This window comes from Pieris rapae, chromosome 1 (assembly GCF_905147795.1).
Source record: "Pieris rapae chromosome 1, ilPieRapa1.1, whole genome shotgun sequence".
NCBI classification, from domain to species: Eukaryota; Metazoa; Arthropoda; class Insecta; order Lepidoptera; family Pieridae; genus Pieris; species Pieris rapae.
Genome location: NC_059509.1, coordinates 9,218,429 through 9,238,385, shown reverse-complemented (window position 1 = coordinate 9,238,385; position 19,957 = coordinate 9,218,429). Strand labels below are relative to the sequence as shown.

Sequence of the window (19,957 nt, the reverse complement as noted above, 5' to 3'; positions counted from 1 at the left end):
TAGTTTACCAAATCTTTAACATTTTGTAGATCCGCGGAAACTTGTTTTTTGTGTACAATGTGGGCGATGGCGAACATCCGGTAGGAGATGAAGCAGCTAGAGTAGACGACGGAGCCTATCACGTCGCCAGTTTTACAAGAAATGGAAGCCGCGCTGCTCTACAACTTGATAACTACGCCGTCAATTTGAGACATCCACAAGGTAAAGTAATGTTATTTATTCTTGTTCTTATCCGGTACATCCGGTACACGGTGATCACTATGTAGTTGTAATATTAGAAGGGACAGACATGACACATTCAAAAAGAAAAGAGCGTACCAATTCCTTAGAGGCCGGCAACGCACTTGCGAGCCCTCTGGCAATGTGAGTGTCCATCGGAGGCGGTATCACTTAATATTGTGAGTGTACAAAGTACACATGTCAGTAGAGAAACTTCTTTGTAAATTAATTTTTACTAAGGTAAAAACCCCAAATAGATGATCATGTACCAGTATATGAACACTCCATGTGTTTGTATAACTATATTCCCACTGTATATATGCTAATGATAATATTTTATTTTTTATTTTATTTATATTATATAAATAATTAAAATTAGCGTTTACTACACAAGACGTTATGCGACAGAATTGCCATCTAAAGTTCTTATATTATGTGACTACTAAACGAATACATCAACCAATACTCTCGATTTTTCCTTTCTCAATCTCTCTCAATTGGTCTCAATCTCGTTCTCCCTTTTCTTCAACAAAAACGCTGCACAAGATGTGCCGTGACGATCCGTAAACATTATATCCTCACGCGTCTAAAGAAGTTTTACTTCAAAAAAGAAACATGATGCGTCGTCATCATGACTTGATCTGGTTAATCCAACGCGTAGATGACTTTCCGCGCAGTCTAGTACCTTCCATCTTCCCTTTGACGACAAGACGATCAATGGAAACTATTTATTAAATAACTCATATTTATACTGGTGTATTGCCCTTTGCCAATATAAAACTACTGCTGTTTACCGACAAGTATCGCTTTGTTTTAAAGGTTAACGGCGAGTGGTCGATTTTCAATTTAAATACTAATAAATTTTTCAGGTGGGCAACAATCAACAGTCTTCAACAGTATGTCCAAAATAATCGTTGGTGGAGGCTCAGGTGGTGCAAGGTCATTTAGTGGTGTCCTCGCTGGTTTAGTGGCTGGAAAGGTCCGGGTTCTTGATCTGGCTGCCGCTGGCGATCCGGCTGTTACAGTACGAGGTGATGCTAGAAGAGCTCAGACTCCACTCGATAGAGATATCAATAGAATGCAACAGGTAAATTAGCCGCTACGTCAAATTTCTATACAAAATCTTTAAATATATAATGCATGGCAGCCAAGTTATTTCGGTTTAGTCCTGCTTACTTACTTTGAAGATAATATTTGAAAACAAGTGTTTTATCAATTAGTTGATTAAATTAATAAGGCATTGTTCTATTTAGTGGTAAAGTTTGGTTAGTTTTTATGTTAGTAGTTATGTATCAAGTAATAATCTACGAAATCCTAAAACTGGGGGCTGTATAATTATACCTCTTTACGAGATCGTACATCTTTTTAGAGATTATGTATTTTTTGGAAGATATCTGTTATAATGAAATATTACGTAAAGTTAAGTCTAGGTGGCATGAAAATCGATAATATGTTCAAGTTGTATGTTCTAGTATTTTATATTTAGAACACGTGTTTCGTAACAGTACAATTAAGCAGTGTGAATGAATAAATATTATTTTGTTGTTTTTAAATCAATTTCATATTTACTAATAATTTATTTATTTAAATAAAATCTTTTTTATTAATTTTATTGTTTATCCTTAATCATTACTGCATTTTAGTTATTTATCCATACGCCAAAGACGTATAACTTCTAACGCGTGTACATAAGTACACACTCTATTTTTAAAACAATGCCAATTATAAATATTTAACCACCTATTTCAGACACCTCCATCAGGATATGCTGGCCCTGGAGTACTCGATGAGCTTGTGTATTCAGGCGCCGGGTCAGGGTGTCGTGATGATGATGAAGACGCTTGTGTGCTACCAGACGCTGGCTCGGGTGATGACCTTATCACCCCCGTTTACGTACCGTCTACGAGGCGACCGCCTGCCATGCGCAAGGTTTGATTAGACCTAAATCTTTGAAACTTGGGTTTAGCTTTTAAATATAACTTGTCGTTAGACTTCACCCATACCAAGGAAACACTGAAAATGTATAGCAAATGAAAAACGGTTTAATGTAGAAAGTTGCCAATACTTTTATTGATTTTCGAAGTAATCTCCGTTCCTCTCCACACATCGTCACATTCGATGGAACTACTGAGAAAAGCAGTGGGCTCATTCTTCCTTAGGGGTCTTCTTCTATGGCATTTTCGTACGCTTTAGCCGCATATTCAGGGCTCGTAAAGCCTCGTATACCTTGAATTTTCTCTTTAGTTTTTGGGAATAAATGAAAGTATGGCGGACGACTCATTATCTCGATACTTGCCATAGTCAAATATTCAAGTTTTAACATGCCAGTTCTAAACATTTCCAGTGTTATCCACGTATGACTATTTTATCAAATTCCCGTGACGTTTCAGATATTAACCTCATACGTATATTAATTGGTATTAGGAACTATGGAAGATACTTATAAAGATTTTGGAAAAAATCTTTTTTTTTAAAATTAATTGTACTAATGAGTTTATTAAACTTTTCAGGGTAATTTAAGCGGTAAATTAATGAAGCCTTGTGACGATGAAGATTGCATCGAAGGGTCCGGATCTAACGGAGAAGAGATAACGGAACCAGAACACCCCATCACCACGTAAGTTGGATTGTTAAGTTTTTGACAAGTCTTCAATTTTATTTTTTTATATTTTAAAGTACACCGTGGGGTCGATGACCTGTGGAGACGGCTTCTGCGTCTATTCCATTCAAATTTTGTCATGAACTTAAATGCTATATATCGAAAGCGGTTGTTGTCTCGCCGGAGATCGGCAGAGTTACAACTAAGTATAATTAAATAGACTTAGGCTCCTTCAAGAAAAGAGCGTATCAATTCTTAAAAGGCCGTCAACGCACTCGCGAGCCCTCTGGCATTAAGAGTGTCCATGGGCGGCGATATCACTTAACATCAGATGAGCCTCCTGCCCGTTTGATCCCTGTTCTATTTATAAAGAAAAAAAAGTCAAGAACACATTTTTTAAATCTTAATGATTCTGGGAGAAACTAGCGTTTAAGGTACAGGCTAGGCTTACTTTAAACGCTAGTATTAATTGAAGTATATTATATATTTTTATTATTTATACTTAGATTAAATATGTATTTAAAACCTTTGTATTTTATTTTAATATTCGAAATACTTAGCTCTGATGTTTGTTTCCTTTTCAGTGCTGGTATAAGTAGCACTGCCAGTATGACTTCACCTACTACATCCATAGCCACCGATCACGTGGAAAAGGCTATCTCAGGGTTTACAGCGGGAGGGACGGAGGGTGTTGGCACTACTAAGAGCGACCGCACCACATTACCAGATCACGATAATATGCACGCGGGCACCGTGGATACCGCCACTACTCCAGAAAAAGGCACTACTCCTACAGAAGGTAGAATTATACATCTTATAAAGTTTGTGTACCTATAACAAAAAACTATCTACATTTTATTGGACTTTTAAAATGTTTCTTGATCTAAATATCGCCTTCCTAATAAAACTTTTACAACAATAAATGATAAATCAATGGCGCTACAACCCAGTGGCGTAGCAACGGGGGCGCGGCGGGGGCGGTCCGCGCCGGGTGTCACCTTCTTTGGGGTGACTCCCACCCGGGCTCTCAACGTTAAGGACAATGTACCAACAAAAAAAAAATCGCTACCATAAAAATGTCTTTTTCAGGGATTCCTCCACTAGTACTAGCTCAGCTCTACGTAGAATTCGGGGATTCTAGCAAAAGTTCCTGACGCCGTCGTGGGGGAGTCCCATACTCGCGATCTTTTAATGAATGATCCACATTGTCCTTTATCATAACAAACATAAAATTTATTGTTTTTTACTTTTGATTGGGTGACTTCCGCATGAGATGCCACCCGAGGTAGCCACTCACACGATTTCTGTATCTGCTTCATGATCATTTTTTAATCTAATAGGCAAAAGGTGATCAGCCGCTAATTCACAAAAACAAATGACATTAGGTTACCAAGAGTTCTAAAATTGAAATTCAAATAAAGTTTTCATTAGCAATGTTTCTAAGTGGCCAGTTCTAAACATTTTCAGTGTTACCCACGTATTGAACTAAAATTAATAATATTTTGTCTCTGGTTATAAATATGCCTATTTAAGCATTAGCAACCGGAGTTGTTACCCCGGGTTGTCAGTACTGATACGACTTTATAGTAATAGACTATATACTTTACGACTACGACTATGAATTTGGCTCAGTTAAATTATTTATAAATTATAACAATCTTTCTTCAGAGGACACGCATACGCACACGAGCAATCAGTTCACACCGACAGTAACGCGACACACAGAGGCAGCGCACACAACGGAGGAAGAGATACCAGACTATGAAGATCACACGCACACCAAGATGGCAACTCGCTCACCTTATGGCATAGATGAAGTGGTGCCTGGAAGCTACCCTGGATATAATGGCCACGAGCCAGAAATTACAACCAAATGGTACCATCCTAAATCGACTGACAACAGAGTGGTACCACCAGAATCTGAATTCTTCGCGACTATTGTTGGTAAGCTATAAATTGAGTCTTTAATATTATTTCCCTACAAGTAATATTATGTCGTTTTTTTTCTTGAACTCCGCAAAGTAATATATGCCAATTCCAGGAAAACAGAAATTTCAAACGGCGTGTGAATTTCATAAGAAAATTTTATTGTTCTTCTACATATTATTAAAAATTATTAATGGATAATAAGTTTTTATTTTAATGTTTTTTTATTAATTATATAGATTTTGATAAATAATAAATAATCAATAATTTCAAATGGGAAATTTTGTTTATATTTTTCAGGTATCGTTGCGTCGGTGCTGATAGCAATAATCATTATAGTTATAATAGTGCTGAAGTTGATGTTCAAGTTGGACCCTTCGTATAAAGTAACTGAAGACAAGAGTTACCAGCAGAGTGCTAGCGCGGCATTGCTTGCGAATCAGGTATAAATAGGTGATAATATTAAGAAACAATGATATATTTCAATAAATGTGACATACTGAAAAGTAAAATATTATGTTCGCGGCAATTTGAGAGTTTATTGTGGATTATAATTTTTAAATAGAACTTTTTTAAGAGATTCAAATATTGGTCTGCTTGGTCTTTGTAATATTTCTTTCCTTCCAGCAGATAAATGCATTTAAAAATTGATTTACAATTATCATACATTCAATAAATTAAATTACTAATATTATGTTTATTTAATGTAACTTTTTCAGGCTCATTCAAGTTATCAAACCGGTTCAAATGTACAGACAGGTGGCGCTGTTCGAAACTTGCAGCCATTGCCTCTCAACAGGAACGGAGCAACGCCCCTCGCACCGATGCCGCAGCCAGTTAAGCGCGATGGTATCAAAGAATGGTACGTGTAATTAGGCTGCATAGTACATACAGTAGTTACTGTAACGAATACTTTTATAGGCAGCAGGGACATTCTTTTACGTTAAACAGATTTGAAGAAATTCTACTATGAATTATTTTAAAATGAATTTTAAATATATGATGTTTTTCAAGATTTTTACAATGTTTACCAAATAATTGTTGGTTTAATTATAATCTCACATACCGGAATCATCAGAGGCTCCTTACCATTTTTTTTTAAATAATAATAATTCAATTCAATCAATAACTGCTGCTTATAAATGAACGTGTACTCTGCAGTGCTAAGGCCATTCAAGAAATACGAAGATCATTTTCTCAGATACTTTGGTTTAAAATGGAATAGGTAGAACATTTAAAGATCATTTCTCTCCAGGTATCTGTTAATATGATCGCCCGACTTCGCTCGTTAGATTCGCGTGTCCATACAATCCTTAACGGACATATCAGATAGTTAATTTTATATACCATAGTCAATATACCCGTAGTCGCTTTTTAGCTGGTTGTATTTTGTCTCTATTTGTGAAATAAATATTTTAAAGGTTTTCGTTCGTAGGAAAATAACAGCAAATAGAGACATATCTGTAAAGTATGAAGGCATATACAGTGTGATCGACTGATTCGCAAATGTTAGTGTAAATAATGTAATGTTAGTCATTCGTGCGATTGAAAGAGAACCAGAAAGTTTCATAGAATATGGAATTGCTTTTTACTAAATGGAGTCTTGTAGGATCGTTGCAAATTGGTTATCTGATTGAATAATAGACTAATTCTGTACAGTCTTTCTACTAAATAAATCACCAAACACGCATTTTACTTTGGCTCTGACAAATCCCGCTTACGTTACTAAGTTTACTTTTACCATATAAAAATAAGAAAATATCGTTAATATTAGTGCTGCCAACACTGAAAATTAAGCATATCGTTAAACTGAAGACTACGGTAATATTACGATTTTCTCTTTCCTATATTTAATAAATCTTTTACAAATATTTTAAGATGCCACACAAAGATATGTATGATAATAAGATGTAAGGGTGGATTTTGGAAATTCGGCGTAAAAACCTAAAGAAGAACGCTAGTTGAACTTCTGATTGAAAATATATGGTGATCCTTTTTAATAAAATATCGCATTTAATTCATATTTGATCATATAAGCGACCACAATCAAAATTGTTGATTAAATTGTCCGTAATGGCGGAATATATCTAATTGAATTCAAAGCTGAATTAACAACTGCTAATGAACGACTCTTGTTCAATAATGCATATGCTATATTTCTATTACATTTGTCCATTAAATCCGTTTTTAGAAAAATTACATTCAGCTTTAGAAGAATGGATAAGTTTCAGGATTACAATAAATATTATTTGTAAAATTCTATCGAAGGCCTACCTTACATTATACAAACCACAATCAGTAACATCAAGTTAATATAAATAAAGTGTTGAAGTTTAACATAACTTTAAATATTATAATAACTTGTGACTTAATATAATGTTACACTATTGTGGTTTAAAGCATTAAAATCAAAGATATTAAAAATATATAGAGCGGGCGTTAGGAATTTGGTTTAATTATAATAAATAAATTTGTTGTCTAAAAAGTTAGTTTACGGACGATAATTTTACGCCATAAGAAGACATACATGAAAAATTGCGTACTTTTACGAATTGAATTAAATTATTATCTCTAATTATAATTATTTTCTATAAATCAAACAAATTAACTGAACATGTTTTATTTTCGATACAACAACATACATTTGCACTCGTTAACACATATTTTTTACTCAAATTATATAAATTAAAAATAACAATTTGCTAAGATAAAGGCTATTGAGTGTCCCGCGCTCTCGCTTGCACGCTCGGCTCAGGCGGAACGTGAAAATGGCTCGTGTTACGCTCGGCTCAGGTGGAACGTGAAACTGGGTCATGTTACGTTCGGCTCAGGCGGAACGGTACAATGAGTCATGGTTTTTCATTCGTGCAAACAGCGTTCATAGATTTATGAGACGTTATCACATCAAACATTATATATATTTCATTTTCAAATACAACAATAAACGATTTATTTTTACTTTTGAAATTTTCGGTTCTATGTTTAATGCCCGCTCTATTTCTAATATTCGTCTCAATTGCATCCTATTTAAATAGGTAAGTAATCTTAAATTTAAATGGCGATATATTCGTAAATACTAGGTGAGAATATAAAATTAGATGCAAGACCAATCCCGGAAGAACAAGATCGGAACGCAAAATCGTTTTGTTTTTTGTTTTATATTCTCACCCTTCAGTAAATATACATATAGATAATGTATAGGATTGGACGATGAACATATTTCTAACTATGATTAGTTTGTGGTTTTGAAATGGTCAAAATTAAACATGTTTCAATACCTTTTCCTCTAGCTTCTGTGTGCAATTCTTAAACTTTTAAAATTATATTAATGCTTAAAAGTTAATATTCCATCCACCGTCCCGTTTCCTCTTTCCAAAACTCAATTAGCTTTAAACGAATGTCATATTTATATAGAATGTTATAAAGCACAGGTTCTAGGTTCTACTGTATATAGTTAATATAAGAAATAATTACTGTAATGCCACACTCGTTTTACGGCACAAACTTAGAAAAATTTATTTCCCTGTCAATTTTAGTGTTTAATGTGTTAGAAATTTGTATCGAATTTAATTGTTTAATTGTAGATTATGATTTTTCTGGAAGGAAATTTAATTGACGTTTATCAAATAAGTCTGCTTCTAATATAAATAAAATATGTGTTCCAAGTTATTGTACAGTTTATAGACGACTTCGGTCGGACCAAGTTTTGTTCTACATAAATGCGATCAATACAATGTAATTTACATCAGCTGTTGTTTTATTTCTGACCTTTATTTGGTTTAACTTTGCACTTTAATAAGAAATACAAAATTCAATATTTATTCAAAACAAATAACATAATACATAAAAATATACCTAATAACTAACTAAATTAAAAAAAATATTATTAAAAGGAGTCCCTTTAGGCAAGGTTCCGAAGTTACTGGCAGCGTTCCCCCTTTGAATAGCTAGACTTATTCTTTGTGCGAGGTAGCTGCCAGCTCTTCGATCTCCTGTGATGTGGACTAACCTTTTTGATAATTATGAATAAGAATAAGAAATTATGCCTCTCCTCTATCACATGACAATATCTTCAGTATTATCATTCAAGCGTTTTTAAAGAATTATCGTTGCAGACAAAATCAACCTTGATATTATTCGTCCATAAAAACGGTCGAGTAAAGTTCAGTAAAGCTATTATTTCATTTAGTAAGCAAATTGCCTATATTTGTTGAAATTATTTCAAAATGCCAAAAGGAAATGAAATTCATTTTTTTTAATATTACAGGTTTATCGCATAAGGTTTTTCCATACTATTGTTTAATAAAGCATAGCAATAGCGTTAAAATGCTTTTAAATTTATATTGAATAAATTAAAATAAAAAAATATAACATAAAATCTGTATTTAAATTTGTTATACCTTTTATTGGAAGTACTCCTCTTATTTTAATACGCCTGATCCATTTGGATCAAATTTAGTAATAATTTAACTGCAATTTTACAAACCCTTAACATGAAATTGTGTTATAGACTTTTAGTACTTACAGCTGACAGACTAACTGAGTCCTCAGGGAATTTTCGAGATTTTTATACTTTCTATAGTCCGTACCTTAATATAATAATGCTAATTATCAATATAAATAAATTATATACAAATTTATTTGCCTCGGTTGTGCAGTAAATTCTTTAAATAGAATAAGAAATATTAATCATTTTATGTTTCATGTATTATTCAAAGTAATGAGTAGGATAATGACATAGGTTGTGGTCTTGATTTCACGAAAACGCGATTAAATTAATATTCTCTATAAAGAAAAAAACGTTGCACAGCCCTGATATCGTAACACGAATAAATAGTTGTTCAAACCGTTAACTCTTCAAACACATTAAAATCTTTATACAACTTCATCGTTCAAAACATGATTTCTATTGTATTTCGGTATATTATTTTAGCCAGCACGATGTATACAGTTTTAAATGTGAATCCATTACTGATGCCAGTTGGTGAGGACGAAAGTGTTAAAGCATCCCAATGCGTCTTAAAACTTTCTGCAAAATATTTTGTTGAAAAAAAAGCTCTGAGCGGTAGCATCGTGATTGTGGGAATTAATGCTCAAGCGTTTACCAAAAAGTTTCTATTGCAAACCGTACACAACGGAATAAAATATTCGATAATGGTTAAAACCCCGTATTACCCACACGCTAACGCTTCACACTTTCGTGAAAAGGCCAAAAATTATATGATGGTCTTAGAAAACCAAATTGATCTGAAAAATTATCTTAAGCTATTGAGTAAACTACCTACTTGGAATCCATTTGCAAAGACTATTGTTTTGTATGAAAAACAAAAAAATGAGGTTAGTGAAACCCTGGCTAAGACGTTTATTAACGAACTGCATGCGCTGAAGTTGCTGAGAGTAATTGTACTCCTATATTCAGCGCTAGATGACGAAATTATTTCTTACTCTTGGAATCCATATAGCGAAACAAATTGCGGTGGCAAATGTGAATCAGTATATATTTTAGACAGATGTAAAGATAATCTAATAAGTCAGATAGAAGTTCAAAAGGAAATGTTTCCATTAGACTTGAGAGGTTGCCCTTTATTAACATACGTCGTTATCTCAGAGCCATACGTGATGCCTCCGGTGCGGAAACTAACAAGTGAATTATGGAACGACGCCTACGAATTCCAAAAAGGCGGTGAGATAAATTTGGTGAAAATCATAAGCCAATTTACGAATATGACACTGATTACGCGTATGTCGGAGAAAAAAGAAAATTGGGGTGTCATTTACTCGAACGGAACGGCGACGGGTGCCTATGGTTTACTTAGAAATGACTCAGTTGATCTTGTTATTGGTAATATTGAAGTCACAAGAACAATTCGTAATTGGTTTAATCCTACAGTAAGTTACACCCAAGATGAAATGACTTGGTGTGTTCCTCGCGCCCGACGGGCCGCTACGTGGGATAACGTAGTTACAATATTTCAGTGGTCCACTTGGCTCGCTACATTATTATGTCTCATTATTATGAGCTTCCTGCTTCATTTAATGAATTATAAAGAAAATAAGGGTAAAGTATCGAAATGGCCAACTAATTTAATTTTCAAAACATTTGGCATGCTGCTCGGTTGGAGCGTTGTGTTGGATCCACGGTCGGCTGCGTTCAGAATTTTGATGTTTTGCTGGCTTTGTTTCAGCTTCAACCTGGGGATATCGTACGTTTCTTTTTTAAGGAGTTTCTTAATGCATCCACGTTTTGAGAAACAAATAAGTAGCGAGGCGGATCTCATTGAATCTGGCATTCCTCTGGGAGGCAGAGAGATTTACCGGTCCTATTTTGAGACTAATAACGCGAGCTCATTCTATTTGTATCACAAATATAACTCGACATCATTCTCGGAGGGAGTACGGCAGGCAGCTTATGAGAGGAATTTTGCGGTGGTTTCTTCGCGAAGACAAGCTATGTATAAGGATCAGGTTTTAGGTAGAGGTGAGTCATTGATTTACTGTTTTGCTGAAAGCGATAACCTTTATAAGTACGGTGTTGTCCTTTTAGCTCGAAATTGGTATCCTTTGTTGGACCGATTCAATAATATAATACGAAGTGTTTCTGAGAATGGTTTGATAGAAAAGTGGAGTGAAGAGTTGTTTAACCGTCCGAGACGTCCCGAAAGGATGAGTTCTATTGTACCGCTAGGTATGCAACATTTACTTGGAGCTTTCTTCCTAGTTGGAGTGCTTGATCTAATATGCATCGTTGTGTTTATAGGAGAATTAGTATTTTCTTGTGTACAGAAGGGAACATTTTCAATTTATTCCCTTTAGATAACACAGATTTCAGCTGGTTAGTACAACTTAAAAACTAATGTTAGTACCAATATGAACAACAAATAAAAATACCTAATATATTTGTCTTCCAGAATTGATAAAAATACGCACAAACTGCCTGACAAATGTACTAAGGATCCCAGTCTCCCTCGTTATCTGTGTAAAAGGCATGCTGTTCATTTCCGGATTCTTTAAAAGTATTGATTTACCTTGGCCACAGATTTCTAAAAAAAACTAATAAATATGTATAACATAACAAAAACCATAAAATAATTTGTATATGTCGTATACGGATGTCCTAGTGCGGAATTCACGACACGTTTTTAAAATACGTAGGTTGAAGGTTCTAGAACCTACTTAGTAATACAATTTGACACTAATATTGCAGTATTATTTGAAAATGTGTTTTATGACAGAGTTTCATTTGAAATAGTATAATATATACTGATATATTACTATGTAGTAGCTGTAGACCGCACAATAATTCAGCACGCTTAATTACATCCCAGCATCAATATTGCATTATCTACAGATTATACTAACCTCTATAATTATAATTAGTACGTACATATGACATACATAATTTGCTTTGGACAAATTATATTAGTAATCAGCAAATGTTAATCTTAATTGTAAAGTTACGATCATGTAATATTTATTTTTACAAAATAAACTATTGTTAAAAGAATACAAGAGTATTAAAAAGTATGAACTATTTAGTTTATATTAGTTCCCCTGTCATGCTATGTAGGTCTGGAGTTTTGACAACAATTAGTGAAATGAAAAAGAGCTGTCGGTCGTTGAATCACCCAATTAGTGTATGAAGTGAAAACCGTCAGTGTCCCTGTAACTTTGCATAACAAATGGTGGCCTTTGTTATGTGCGTCAAACTCAAGCGTACGCGAAAGATAAATTGTTACGGAGGACGGTTGGCACCGAGAGCGGTTAGGGATTAATCGTAGTTTAATCACTGCATAGTGAAAGCTTGAGACGTAATCGATTACAAGGAGCTTCGGATAGTTGAAGTGCTTTATTAGAAGTGTGAAGTGAGGAGTTAGGTAACTGTAACTAATGTGTCGATTCAGTTAATTTAAATTTTGTTGAACTAGAAGGCTAGGTATTTTGAAAAGTACTTAATTATAGGTGCTGTTGTTCAAATATATGACGATACGATAGGATGTGTTTACTACGTAAACACAGACATGTTCGTAATTTTGTATTTTCTTTTAGATTTAATTGTTTTCTGTTTACGCGTAAACAAGTTTTGCTAGCGTACCGGTGTCTACTTCAATAAGAAAATAAAAGGATATTGTAGTGGAACTCCTGATCTCATATAAACTAGTCTCAATACTTGTACAGTGAGCGCAACAATAGCCCTTATTAATTAATGTTATGTAATACAAACTAATTATTTAACGTAACAATACACTAAGTTTATTGGTATAAAAAATAATGATTACTATAATTGTAATAATTCTAAACACCTAACAGTTTAATAAATATTTATTCTATACAAACATAGCAACTGTTTAAAATTTATGAGTGAAACCGAGCTCTGTAATATAGTTGTCAAGTGAGACGCGGCGTGAGGCCCATTTGACTTCCTCGTCGTACACATAAATGCTAAACATAATTATCCATAACTTGAATTTGTTCCGACCTTGTTAGGACTTTATGCTATGTGAGGTGCTAAAATTTTAACGGTTATGTGGGTATGCGGTTATGGTGCTACAAAGTTACAAATATTACATATACTGTGGACTTTGAACATACAAGTAAACAATAGGCCAGATTAATAAAAATATATGTATGTTTAAACAAAATAAGAATGAAGATTGAAATCTCTTCATGCGTTGAAGCTATATTTATATAATAAATAAATAACTGGTGCATTGTAAAGCTACATATGAACAAAGACTTTTCATGTACCTATAACAGTTTCTAACGCGAAGGTAAAGTAAGTAGTGACTGCAATAGGTAATCAGTTAGTCATTTCCGACAAGTCTGAAGTATGACTAAATATGGAAGAGCGTACCAATTCTTAAAAGGCCGGCAACACACTCGCGAGCCCTCTGGCATTGAGTGTCCATGGGCGGCGATATCACTTAACATCAGGTGAGCCTCCTACCCGTTTGCATATATGTATTCATTCAAAATATCTATCAAATAAATAAAATTAAAATTTTCTTTTGAAAAATGCTACCATTCTATCAGTATTTTCTTATGACGTTCAATTATCGTCAGCAAACCGACTTTACAGACAACCGTTTTTTTTCATGTTAATTACAGTTTGTTATAAAACTTCTTTTCATCGACTGATACTGACAACTTATAATTTATGGCCTAATCTAGAATACTGAAACGTTATTTTAAAGAGATGGCTGAAACAGTATATTTTCCGAATTCGATAAGTTGCCCAATTGTTTTGTAATGTTGAACGTTACCGTTAAATAAATAAATAAGATGTTTAGACGCACTTTGTTCTGAAAATGAATGTACAGAAGGCAAAAAGGTATCTAATATGGGAGTTAGCGTGACTGTTTTCCTTTGTTGGGGCCTCTATAATGATACAAATTATCATACATCTGAATAGCAGGTTACGTTTAGACAAATATACTTGTTTGTTTGTAATTTTCTTTCAATTGTTGAAAATCTAAAAAGAAGCAAATACGCAAACCGTGATGTATGGTTTAAAGGAGCATCTGTCTGTCAGGGACCACCTAGAGCGAAAGATCATTCATCTTTATGCATGTCACAAAATTTTGTTTACATTTTCATTCACTCTTATTCCTTGTACATAAAGATCAAAATAGAACATCACACAACTTAATTACTTAGCTGAAAGAACGTTATTTTGTAATTTCAAAGATCTTATTTCCAACTAATACGGGCGATTTTCGTGCAAGTCGTGAATAAATGATGTGACGCGGTTTTTTACGAACTTGTTAGTTGAATGACACTTAATACGCTTTTTCCATATTTTCGTTGTGATGCTTCTATCATTACGACTCCTCTTTGTGCCTGTTTTTGAAATCACGTTGTACCATAAATAACGGTTCGGTAGTTGATATACAATTTTGTAATTAAATAATAACCCCTGAGCAGATACCTTATATTCCCTTATATTTATAAATTTAGTTTGGGAACATTAAGAGAGTTTACACTAATCATATATTACTTTACCTTTGCAGTTATACAATACGCACAAAACACTCACAAAGTAATTTTAAAATTGAGTACGTAATCAATAATTAATATAATTGGCAAAATCCAATCAAAAATTGAAAGCTATGTATAGCTTTATGATATCAATCTATCATAACCCGAGCGAAACAAAGAAGCAAGTTGTATCTGAGTTAAAAATTTTTAGATCACCATCATCAGAACATCAAAATTTACGAAAATAAAAATATGTATTTTGAACACAAGTCACACGATTTTCTTATTTTCAATATAATTTAGTCATTTCCTATGGATATGTAAGAATAGTAGAATCTTCAAACATCGAAAGACCTTAGACTAGACAACTACCGGTAGATATCATAAACTACTTATAATTAGTCTTCGGTACAAAATTGTCTCTGGGATGCGAAAGACAAAATAATTATTTTGCAGGCCTGGGCAGCTTTTACGGAGAGATAATGTAGGTACCTATCTAGAGCACTCAAAAGATCAGTGTATCCTGCCAGTCATTACTTATGAAGCTGAAACCACAACGTTCACGTTACAAACGGCAGATACCCGCAGAGTCCGTACGTTCAGTACGTAGAGAGTTCCGTACGAAATGAAGCCATTCGTGAAAGACCGGCGTGAGTGTCATATAAGTACGTGCTGTCACAACATAACACACATGTGGCAATGTGTAGGCCACATAGCATGCATGAACAAGAACCGATGGACTCGCAGGATCCATGAATGGTGGCAGAATAAAGTTTGCTCACCGACTAGGTGGAACGACGACATCGGTAAGCAGGCTCCCAGTGGATGCTGAAAGGTAGTGCAGGGCGTACTGGAGGAATATGGAAGAAGGCTACGTCCAGTAATGGACCACAAAATGATGTGATGATAAGAATTATTATACATGCAGCAGGGGCTTAGGCTTATGGGATATTGATTAATATAAACATGATTAAATATACGGAGACGTATATATACCTACATTTATTTGAATACAGAATAAGCTTATCAAGTTTAGTATTTGGTAAGTAAGTAATAAATATTATAAAATGTTTAATGTGTATTTCACGTATAGTTAAATACAATATATACATAATTTTCTCTTGTTATTGTAAAACAAAATACAAAATCTTTCGTCACATCACATTTACTTATTTGTGAAGCGTTGTGATGAAGTGAGATAACAATAAAAATATTTAGAAACAAATTAAAATTATTCTGTATTTAAAATCCGAAATATTTTATTTTGTAAATATAACTTAACACTAAAGAATAGCCATACAAATAGAACCCCACAAGTACTGTATAATCTCGTTTTACAATGCCTTTGTGTGTATTCGCTTTGTAACTTCCATAATACTTAACAAAATAGAGTTAAAAATATCCTGTAAAATAGTCAATATTTACAAATTCTTTTAATGAAATATGTATCTGACTTATTATCGCTTTTACTTTTTAAGACCCCTTCATCACCCAATACAAGGCAAATTATTCGAAATTCCTCGTTCTAAGACCAACTATTTACGAAACTCGGTTATGTATCGCATACCTACAGATTACAACATAAATTACCAGCAAATCAATATATTTAATGTGACTAAAAAACCTTAAAAAATATTTTAAATACTCAGGTAACTTTTACCAATAATGGCTTTGTCTGTTCCTCCATGTTAAATATTTGTTTTAATCTACCAATCAATCAATCTTACAACTGTGCTTTGTAAAACTGTGCTTTATGTTTCTGTTTATATGTGTATTCCGTTTTGGCTTTTGTGTGTAATGTAATTGTTTGGATATTTTTAAGTGATTAGCTGTAGGAATACTTAAATAAATAAAATAAATAAATAAATAAAATGTATTAAACACCTTTCTTAAATCAAAATTAAAGACAATATGGATTTAAATTCAAATCATTAATTCATATGGGTAACACAATGTACAATTATGAACGTCAAAAAAGAAATACATATTTAATAAATGCTTTTAAGTCTAATTTGAAGAGTGATACAAGAAAGAAACAATAATGTGATCGATCAAAAAATTGTTTAATTTGCTCTTTTTTCATTGATTATTATTGCGCTTGAGGAATACAATTCAATTTCCTTTGATATTAAGACTTGCTAAGTAAGATAGCCTTCAGCAGGAGAAAGTTGTGCTGCGCCACAAACGCGACCTTCTGAAACGAAGAGTGCGACTGAAAAAGAACGGTTGCTAAACTCATTTATCCCAAGTGAAAAACAGCCACCACCGTAAGCTAACAAGCTTCGCACGGGTGCAATGCTGATGAAAAGCAGGTTTGTATTATGTATTGTTATTTCCGTCGCTGGAAAGCTCCGATAGTATACGCGTTCGATCGCTGCTAAATAAGCTGTAATGGGCTGTATAGATCTATTTTAAATGAACAATTATTACAAAATATATATTCGCGGCATAGCGTAGTAATAGAATTTTATTGTATTATGTAATGGGCGCCACGTGCGGCTCGGTAATACAGCATTGTCAGATGTCTTTAATGGCACAGTAATTAACAATGGGCTGGATTCTGTTTACGTCTTAAACTCTGAACAAAATGAACACAAGTAATATTCACAAGTACCTCCTTGCAACTACTAAGTTAACATATCCTTCATAATTTTAAGTATGACATTTTAACAATCTTATTTAATTAAATGTATTTCCTATACATATTTAATAAACAGTTGCAAATTGTGTATAAACTTTTATTACAATAAAAGCTTATACTAAAATGCAAGCGGATGTTGCGAGTTACCAACTTTGCGAGATAAAAAGAAAAGGTTGGCCAACGTAAAATTCGCCTGTGGTCAGTCTGCGGGCATAGATTATTTTATTTTCTCAGATATACTAATAACAGACTATATTATATTACTCTTGGGTTGCACGAGTTATACTTTTCTATAGGCGTTCTTTAACAGATGTAACCGAGAATTTATTGTATATTTCTGTTGTCTAATGATATGACTTCAATGGCTAAACCTTAGGCTGAAATGATCAGTTTTAACCCAAATTTATCTTGGTAATAATAGATAAAGTATTAATTTAGATTTATAATATGGAACAGGTTGGTCACTTAAATCCTAACCACCACCCAAAGTTTGGTTTAAATCAAATGTCATCATTCTTGATGTGAATAATAAGGACATAACTATTTGGTTATTAACATATCAAATAATTTACTATTTATAATTGATTCTAATATATTTAACATCTATACGGATAAAATATTGACAGAGTATCTGATTATGTCATCTTTGAATCACCACTCAGCTTATGCGGAGCTGTAAAATTTAACGGTTTACAATAAACTTGTGGAACTTAGTCCTTTGCCCACATGTGTTCCGATCCGGTTACACAGCCTGATGTTTTTATTATCAAAGCCTACTTCGCGATTTTCAGTGAGCCACTCCAAACAACTCATCTTAAACTTTACGATGGTGTAAAATAGGCATATAAGGCAAATATTATTTCTTTTATAGATCAGCCATGTTGTTAGCCGTACGATATGTTTGAGTGCTTCGTTGTGGAACACTGCAAGAACCAAAAAACAGACCTATTTATTGCTGGTTGAAGGTCTAGTTGTTTTTGGAATGTATATAAAAAAGGTTGTATATTCTAGAAAAGAAGGTATACAAATAATTCTTCACTTTACTATAAAGCCTTAATATTTAAAAAGCCTAGAATTGTCCAATATCAGTATACATATTATATAACAGTTATGATGTTAATAAGCAACCCGAATTATTCCGGGAAAAAATATTTGAATACAGTGAAAAAGCGAATTATGATTTTTAAATATTAAATTCTATATTAAATATTAGTGGCTTTACAGGAGTGAAACATGGAAAAAGTAAGTTTTCGTAGAAAAGGTTTTGTGACGAGAGCTTTGACTCCTACAGCCTATACTAGTCTATGACGACATCCGGCGCTTCTCAGGGCAAATCGCAGATACAATACGGTTTATTCAGCGCACGTGAGCTGGTCCAGTTTCGCCGCATAAATATTCAGTTGGTTCACCCGTCGCAGGCGGCCTTCTCAATTGAATTTCATGATAATCGAGAAGTTTACAAATTTGTTCAAAGACATTATTATGTCTATTACTAGACAATTTCTTTGTTATTAATTTCTGAGTGTACCGAATCATAACAGTTACATCTTCTTGCATTGAATTGGATTTCACACGTCACAATACTAAACACAAAAAAATAACCATTCCATTTGTCGTGATGTTATATAAAAAATAATTACATATCTAAACAACTGTGACTATTCACCATAACTACAGTTAACACCGTTTACGATGTCGTTTAGAACAACATACCGGTTATATTGACCAAAATCAAAGGTTTTTAGCGTATCGTAGATATAGATCGTGATTTATAACAAGACAGAACTTCCCATAGGTTCCGGCTTAATTCTATTGTATTAGGTACTTCATAACAACGTCATCGGTTTGCACGACCAAATAAGAGTAGTCCCTCCGATGTCGTTATAGCAGTTTTGAACTGTGATACTATTAATAACCATAATAACATATATAAAAAAATATTATTTGGCAAACCAATTATTTATTCAGATTTAACAAAAATGGGACTATTCTTCCGACGGATTGGAATTTTTTTCAGAAATCATTTTTCTGAAATATATTTATGAAATATGCTTTTTTGTAAAATTCAATGTTTCAACGATATGGGTCCAGCTTATGATTATTAACATAAATCAACTTATAATTTTTTTGGTACGAATGGTTACGTAAAAACATGTGGTGTTAAATTTTAAACAATAGAAGAGATTTATGATAAAATATGGTTTGATTGGTAGTATAAAGTGTTCCTATATTAAATAAATAAAAATAAAAGAGCCTTTTAATTCTTACAACAGAAGTTGGATTAATTAGTTTACATACTAGTGTTAGTTTTGTTAGTAAATAAATTTTTATCATATATTTAGTTGTGTTAGTTTTTCCTAATATAAACTATTATTATTCTGTAAAAACTCCTCCATATGTGAAGGCCTCCTCCAAAGAAAGCTAGTCCTCTCTCGATTGGGATACTTGGATCCAGTTGGGACCAGCTGTTTTTTTTTTTGGCTTCCCAGCTAGCCACAGTACTACCTCTCTTTCTTTTTCCTGTGGACCCGCCCAAGTGGTGACCGTTTTCGTCCATCTCTTGTCACGTAGCCGCGCCACATTCCATTTCCATTCCA

At 33.5% G+C, this 19,957-nt stretch overlaps 2 protein-coding genes across 3 annotated transcripts in view; both read left to right on the top strand.

Moving 5' to 3' along the window:
- The window catches only part of LOC111000871 (neurexin-1), a 58,645-nt gene extending 50,153 nt beyond the window's left edge, over positions 1-8,492 (top strand). For both annotated transcript variants that reach the window (XM_022270472.2, XM_022270470.2), the window contains exons 21-28: positions 30-201; positions 1,089-1,306; positions 1,969-2,148; positions 2,730-2,836; positions 3,403-3,617; positions 4,487-4,762; positions 5,045-5,187; positions 5,464-8,492. In XM_022270472.2, the coding sequence (XP_022126164.2) occupies positions 30-201; positions 1,089-1,306; positions 1,969-2,148; positions 2,730-2,836; positions 3,403-3,617; positions 4,487-4,762; positions 5,045-5,187; positions 5,464-5,616 (1,464 nt within the window). In that variant the 3' untranslated portion in view covers positions 5,617-8,492. The remainder of the gene's footprint in view (positions 1-29; positions 202-1,088; positions 1,307-1,968; positions 2,149-2,729; positions 2,837-3,402; positions 3,618-4,486; positions 4,763-5,044; positions 5,188-5,463) is intronic.
- Positions 8,493-9,967: 1,475 nt separating this feature from the next.
- Positions 9,968-11,557, top strand: LOC111000862. The gene is made up of 2 exons (XM_045630886.1): positions 9,968-10,441; positions 11,135-11,557. The coding sequence occupies exons 1-2, from the start codon at positions 9,968-9,970 to the stop codon at positions 11,555-11,557; spliced, it is 897 nt and encodes a 298-aa protein (XP_045486842.1).
- Positions 11,558-19,957: the final 8,400 nt, after the last annotated feature.

Bases quoted from the DNA above. Each gene is read 5' to 3' on its own strand.
- LOC111000862 (XM_045630886.1), top strand. From the start codon at position 9,968: ATGGTCTTAGAAAACCAAATTGATCTGAAAAATTATCTTAAGCTATTG. The intron at 10,442-11,134 runs GTGAAAATCATA...TCATTCTCGGAG, and splicing joins AAGGCGGTGAGATAAATTTG to GGAGTACGGCAGGCAGCTTA.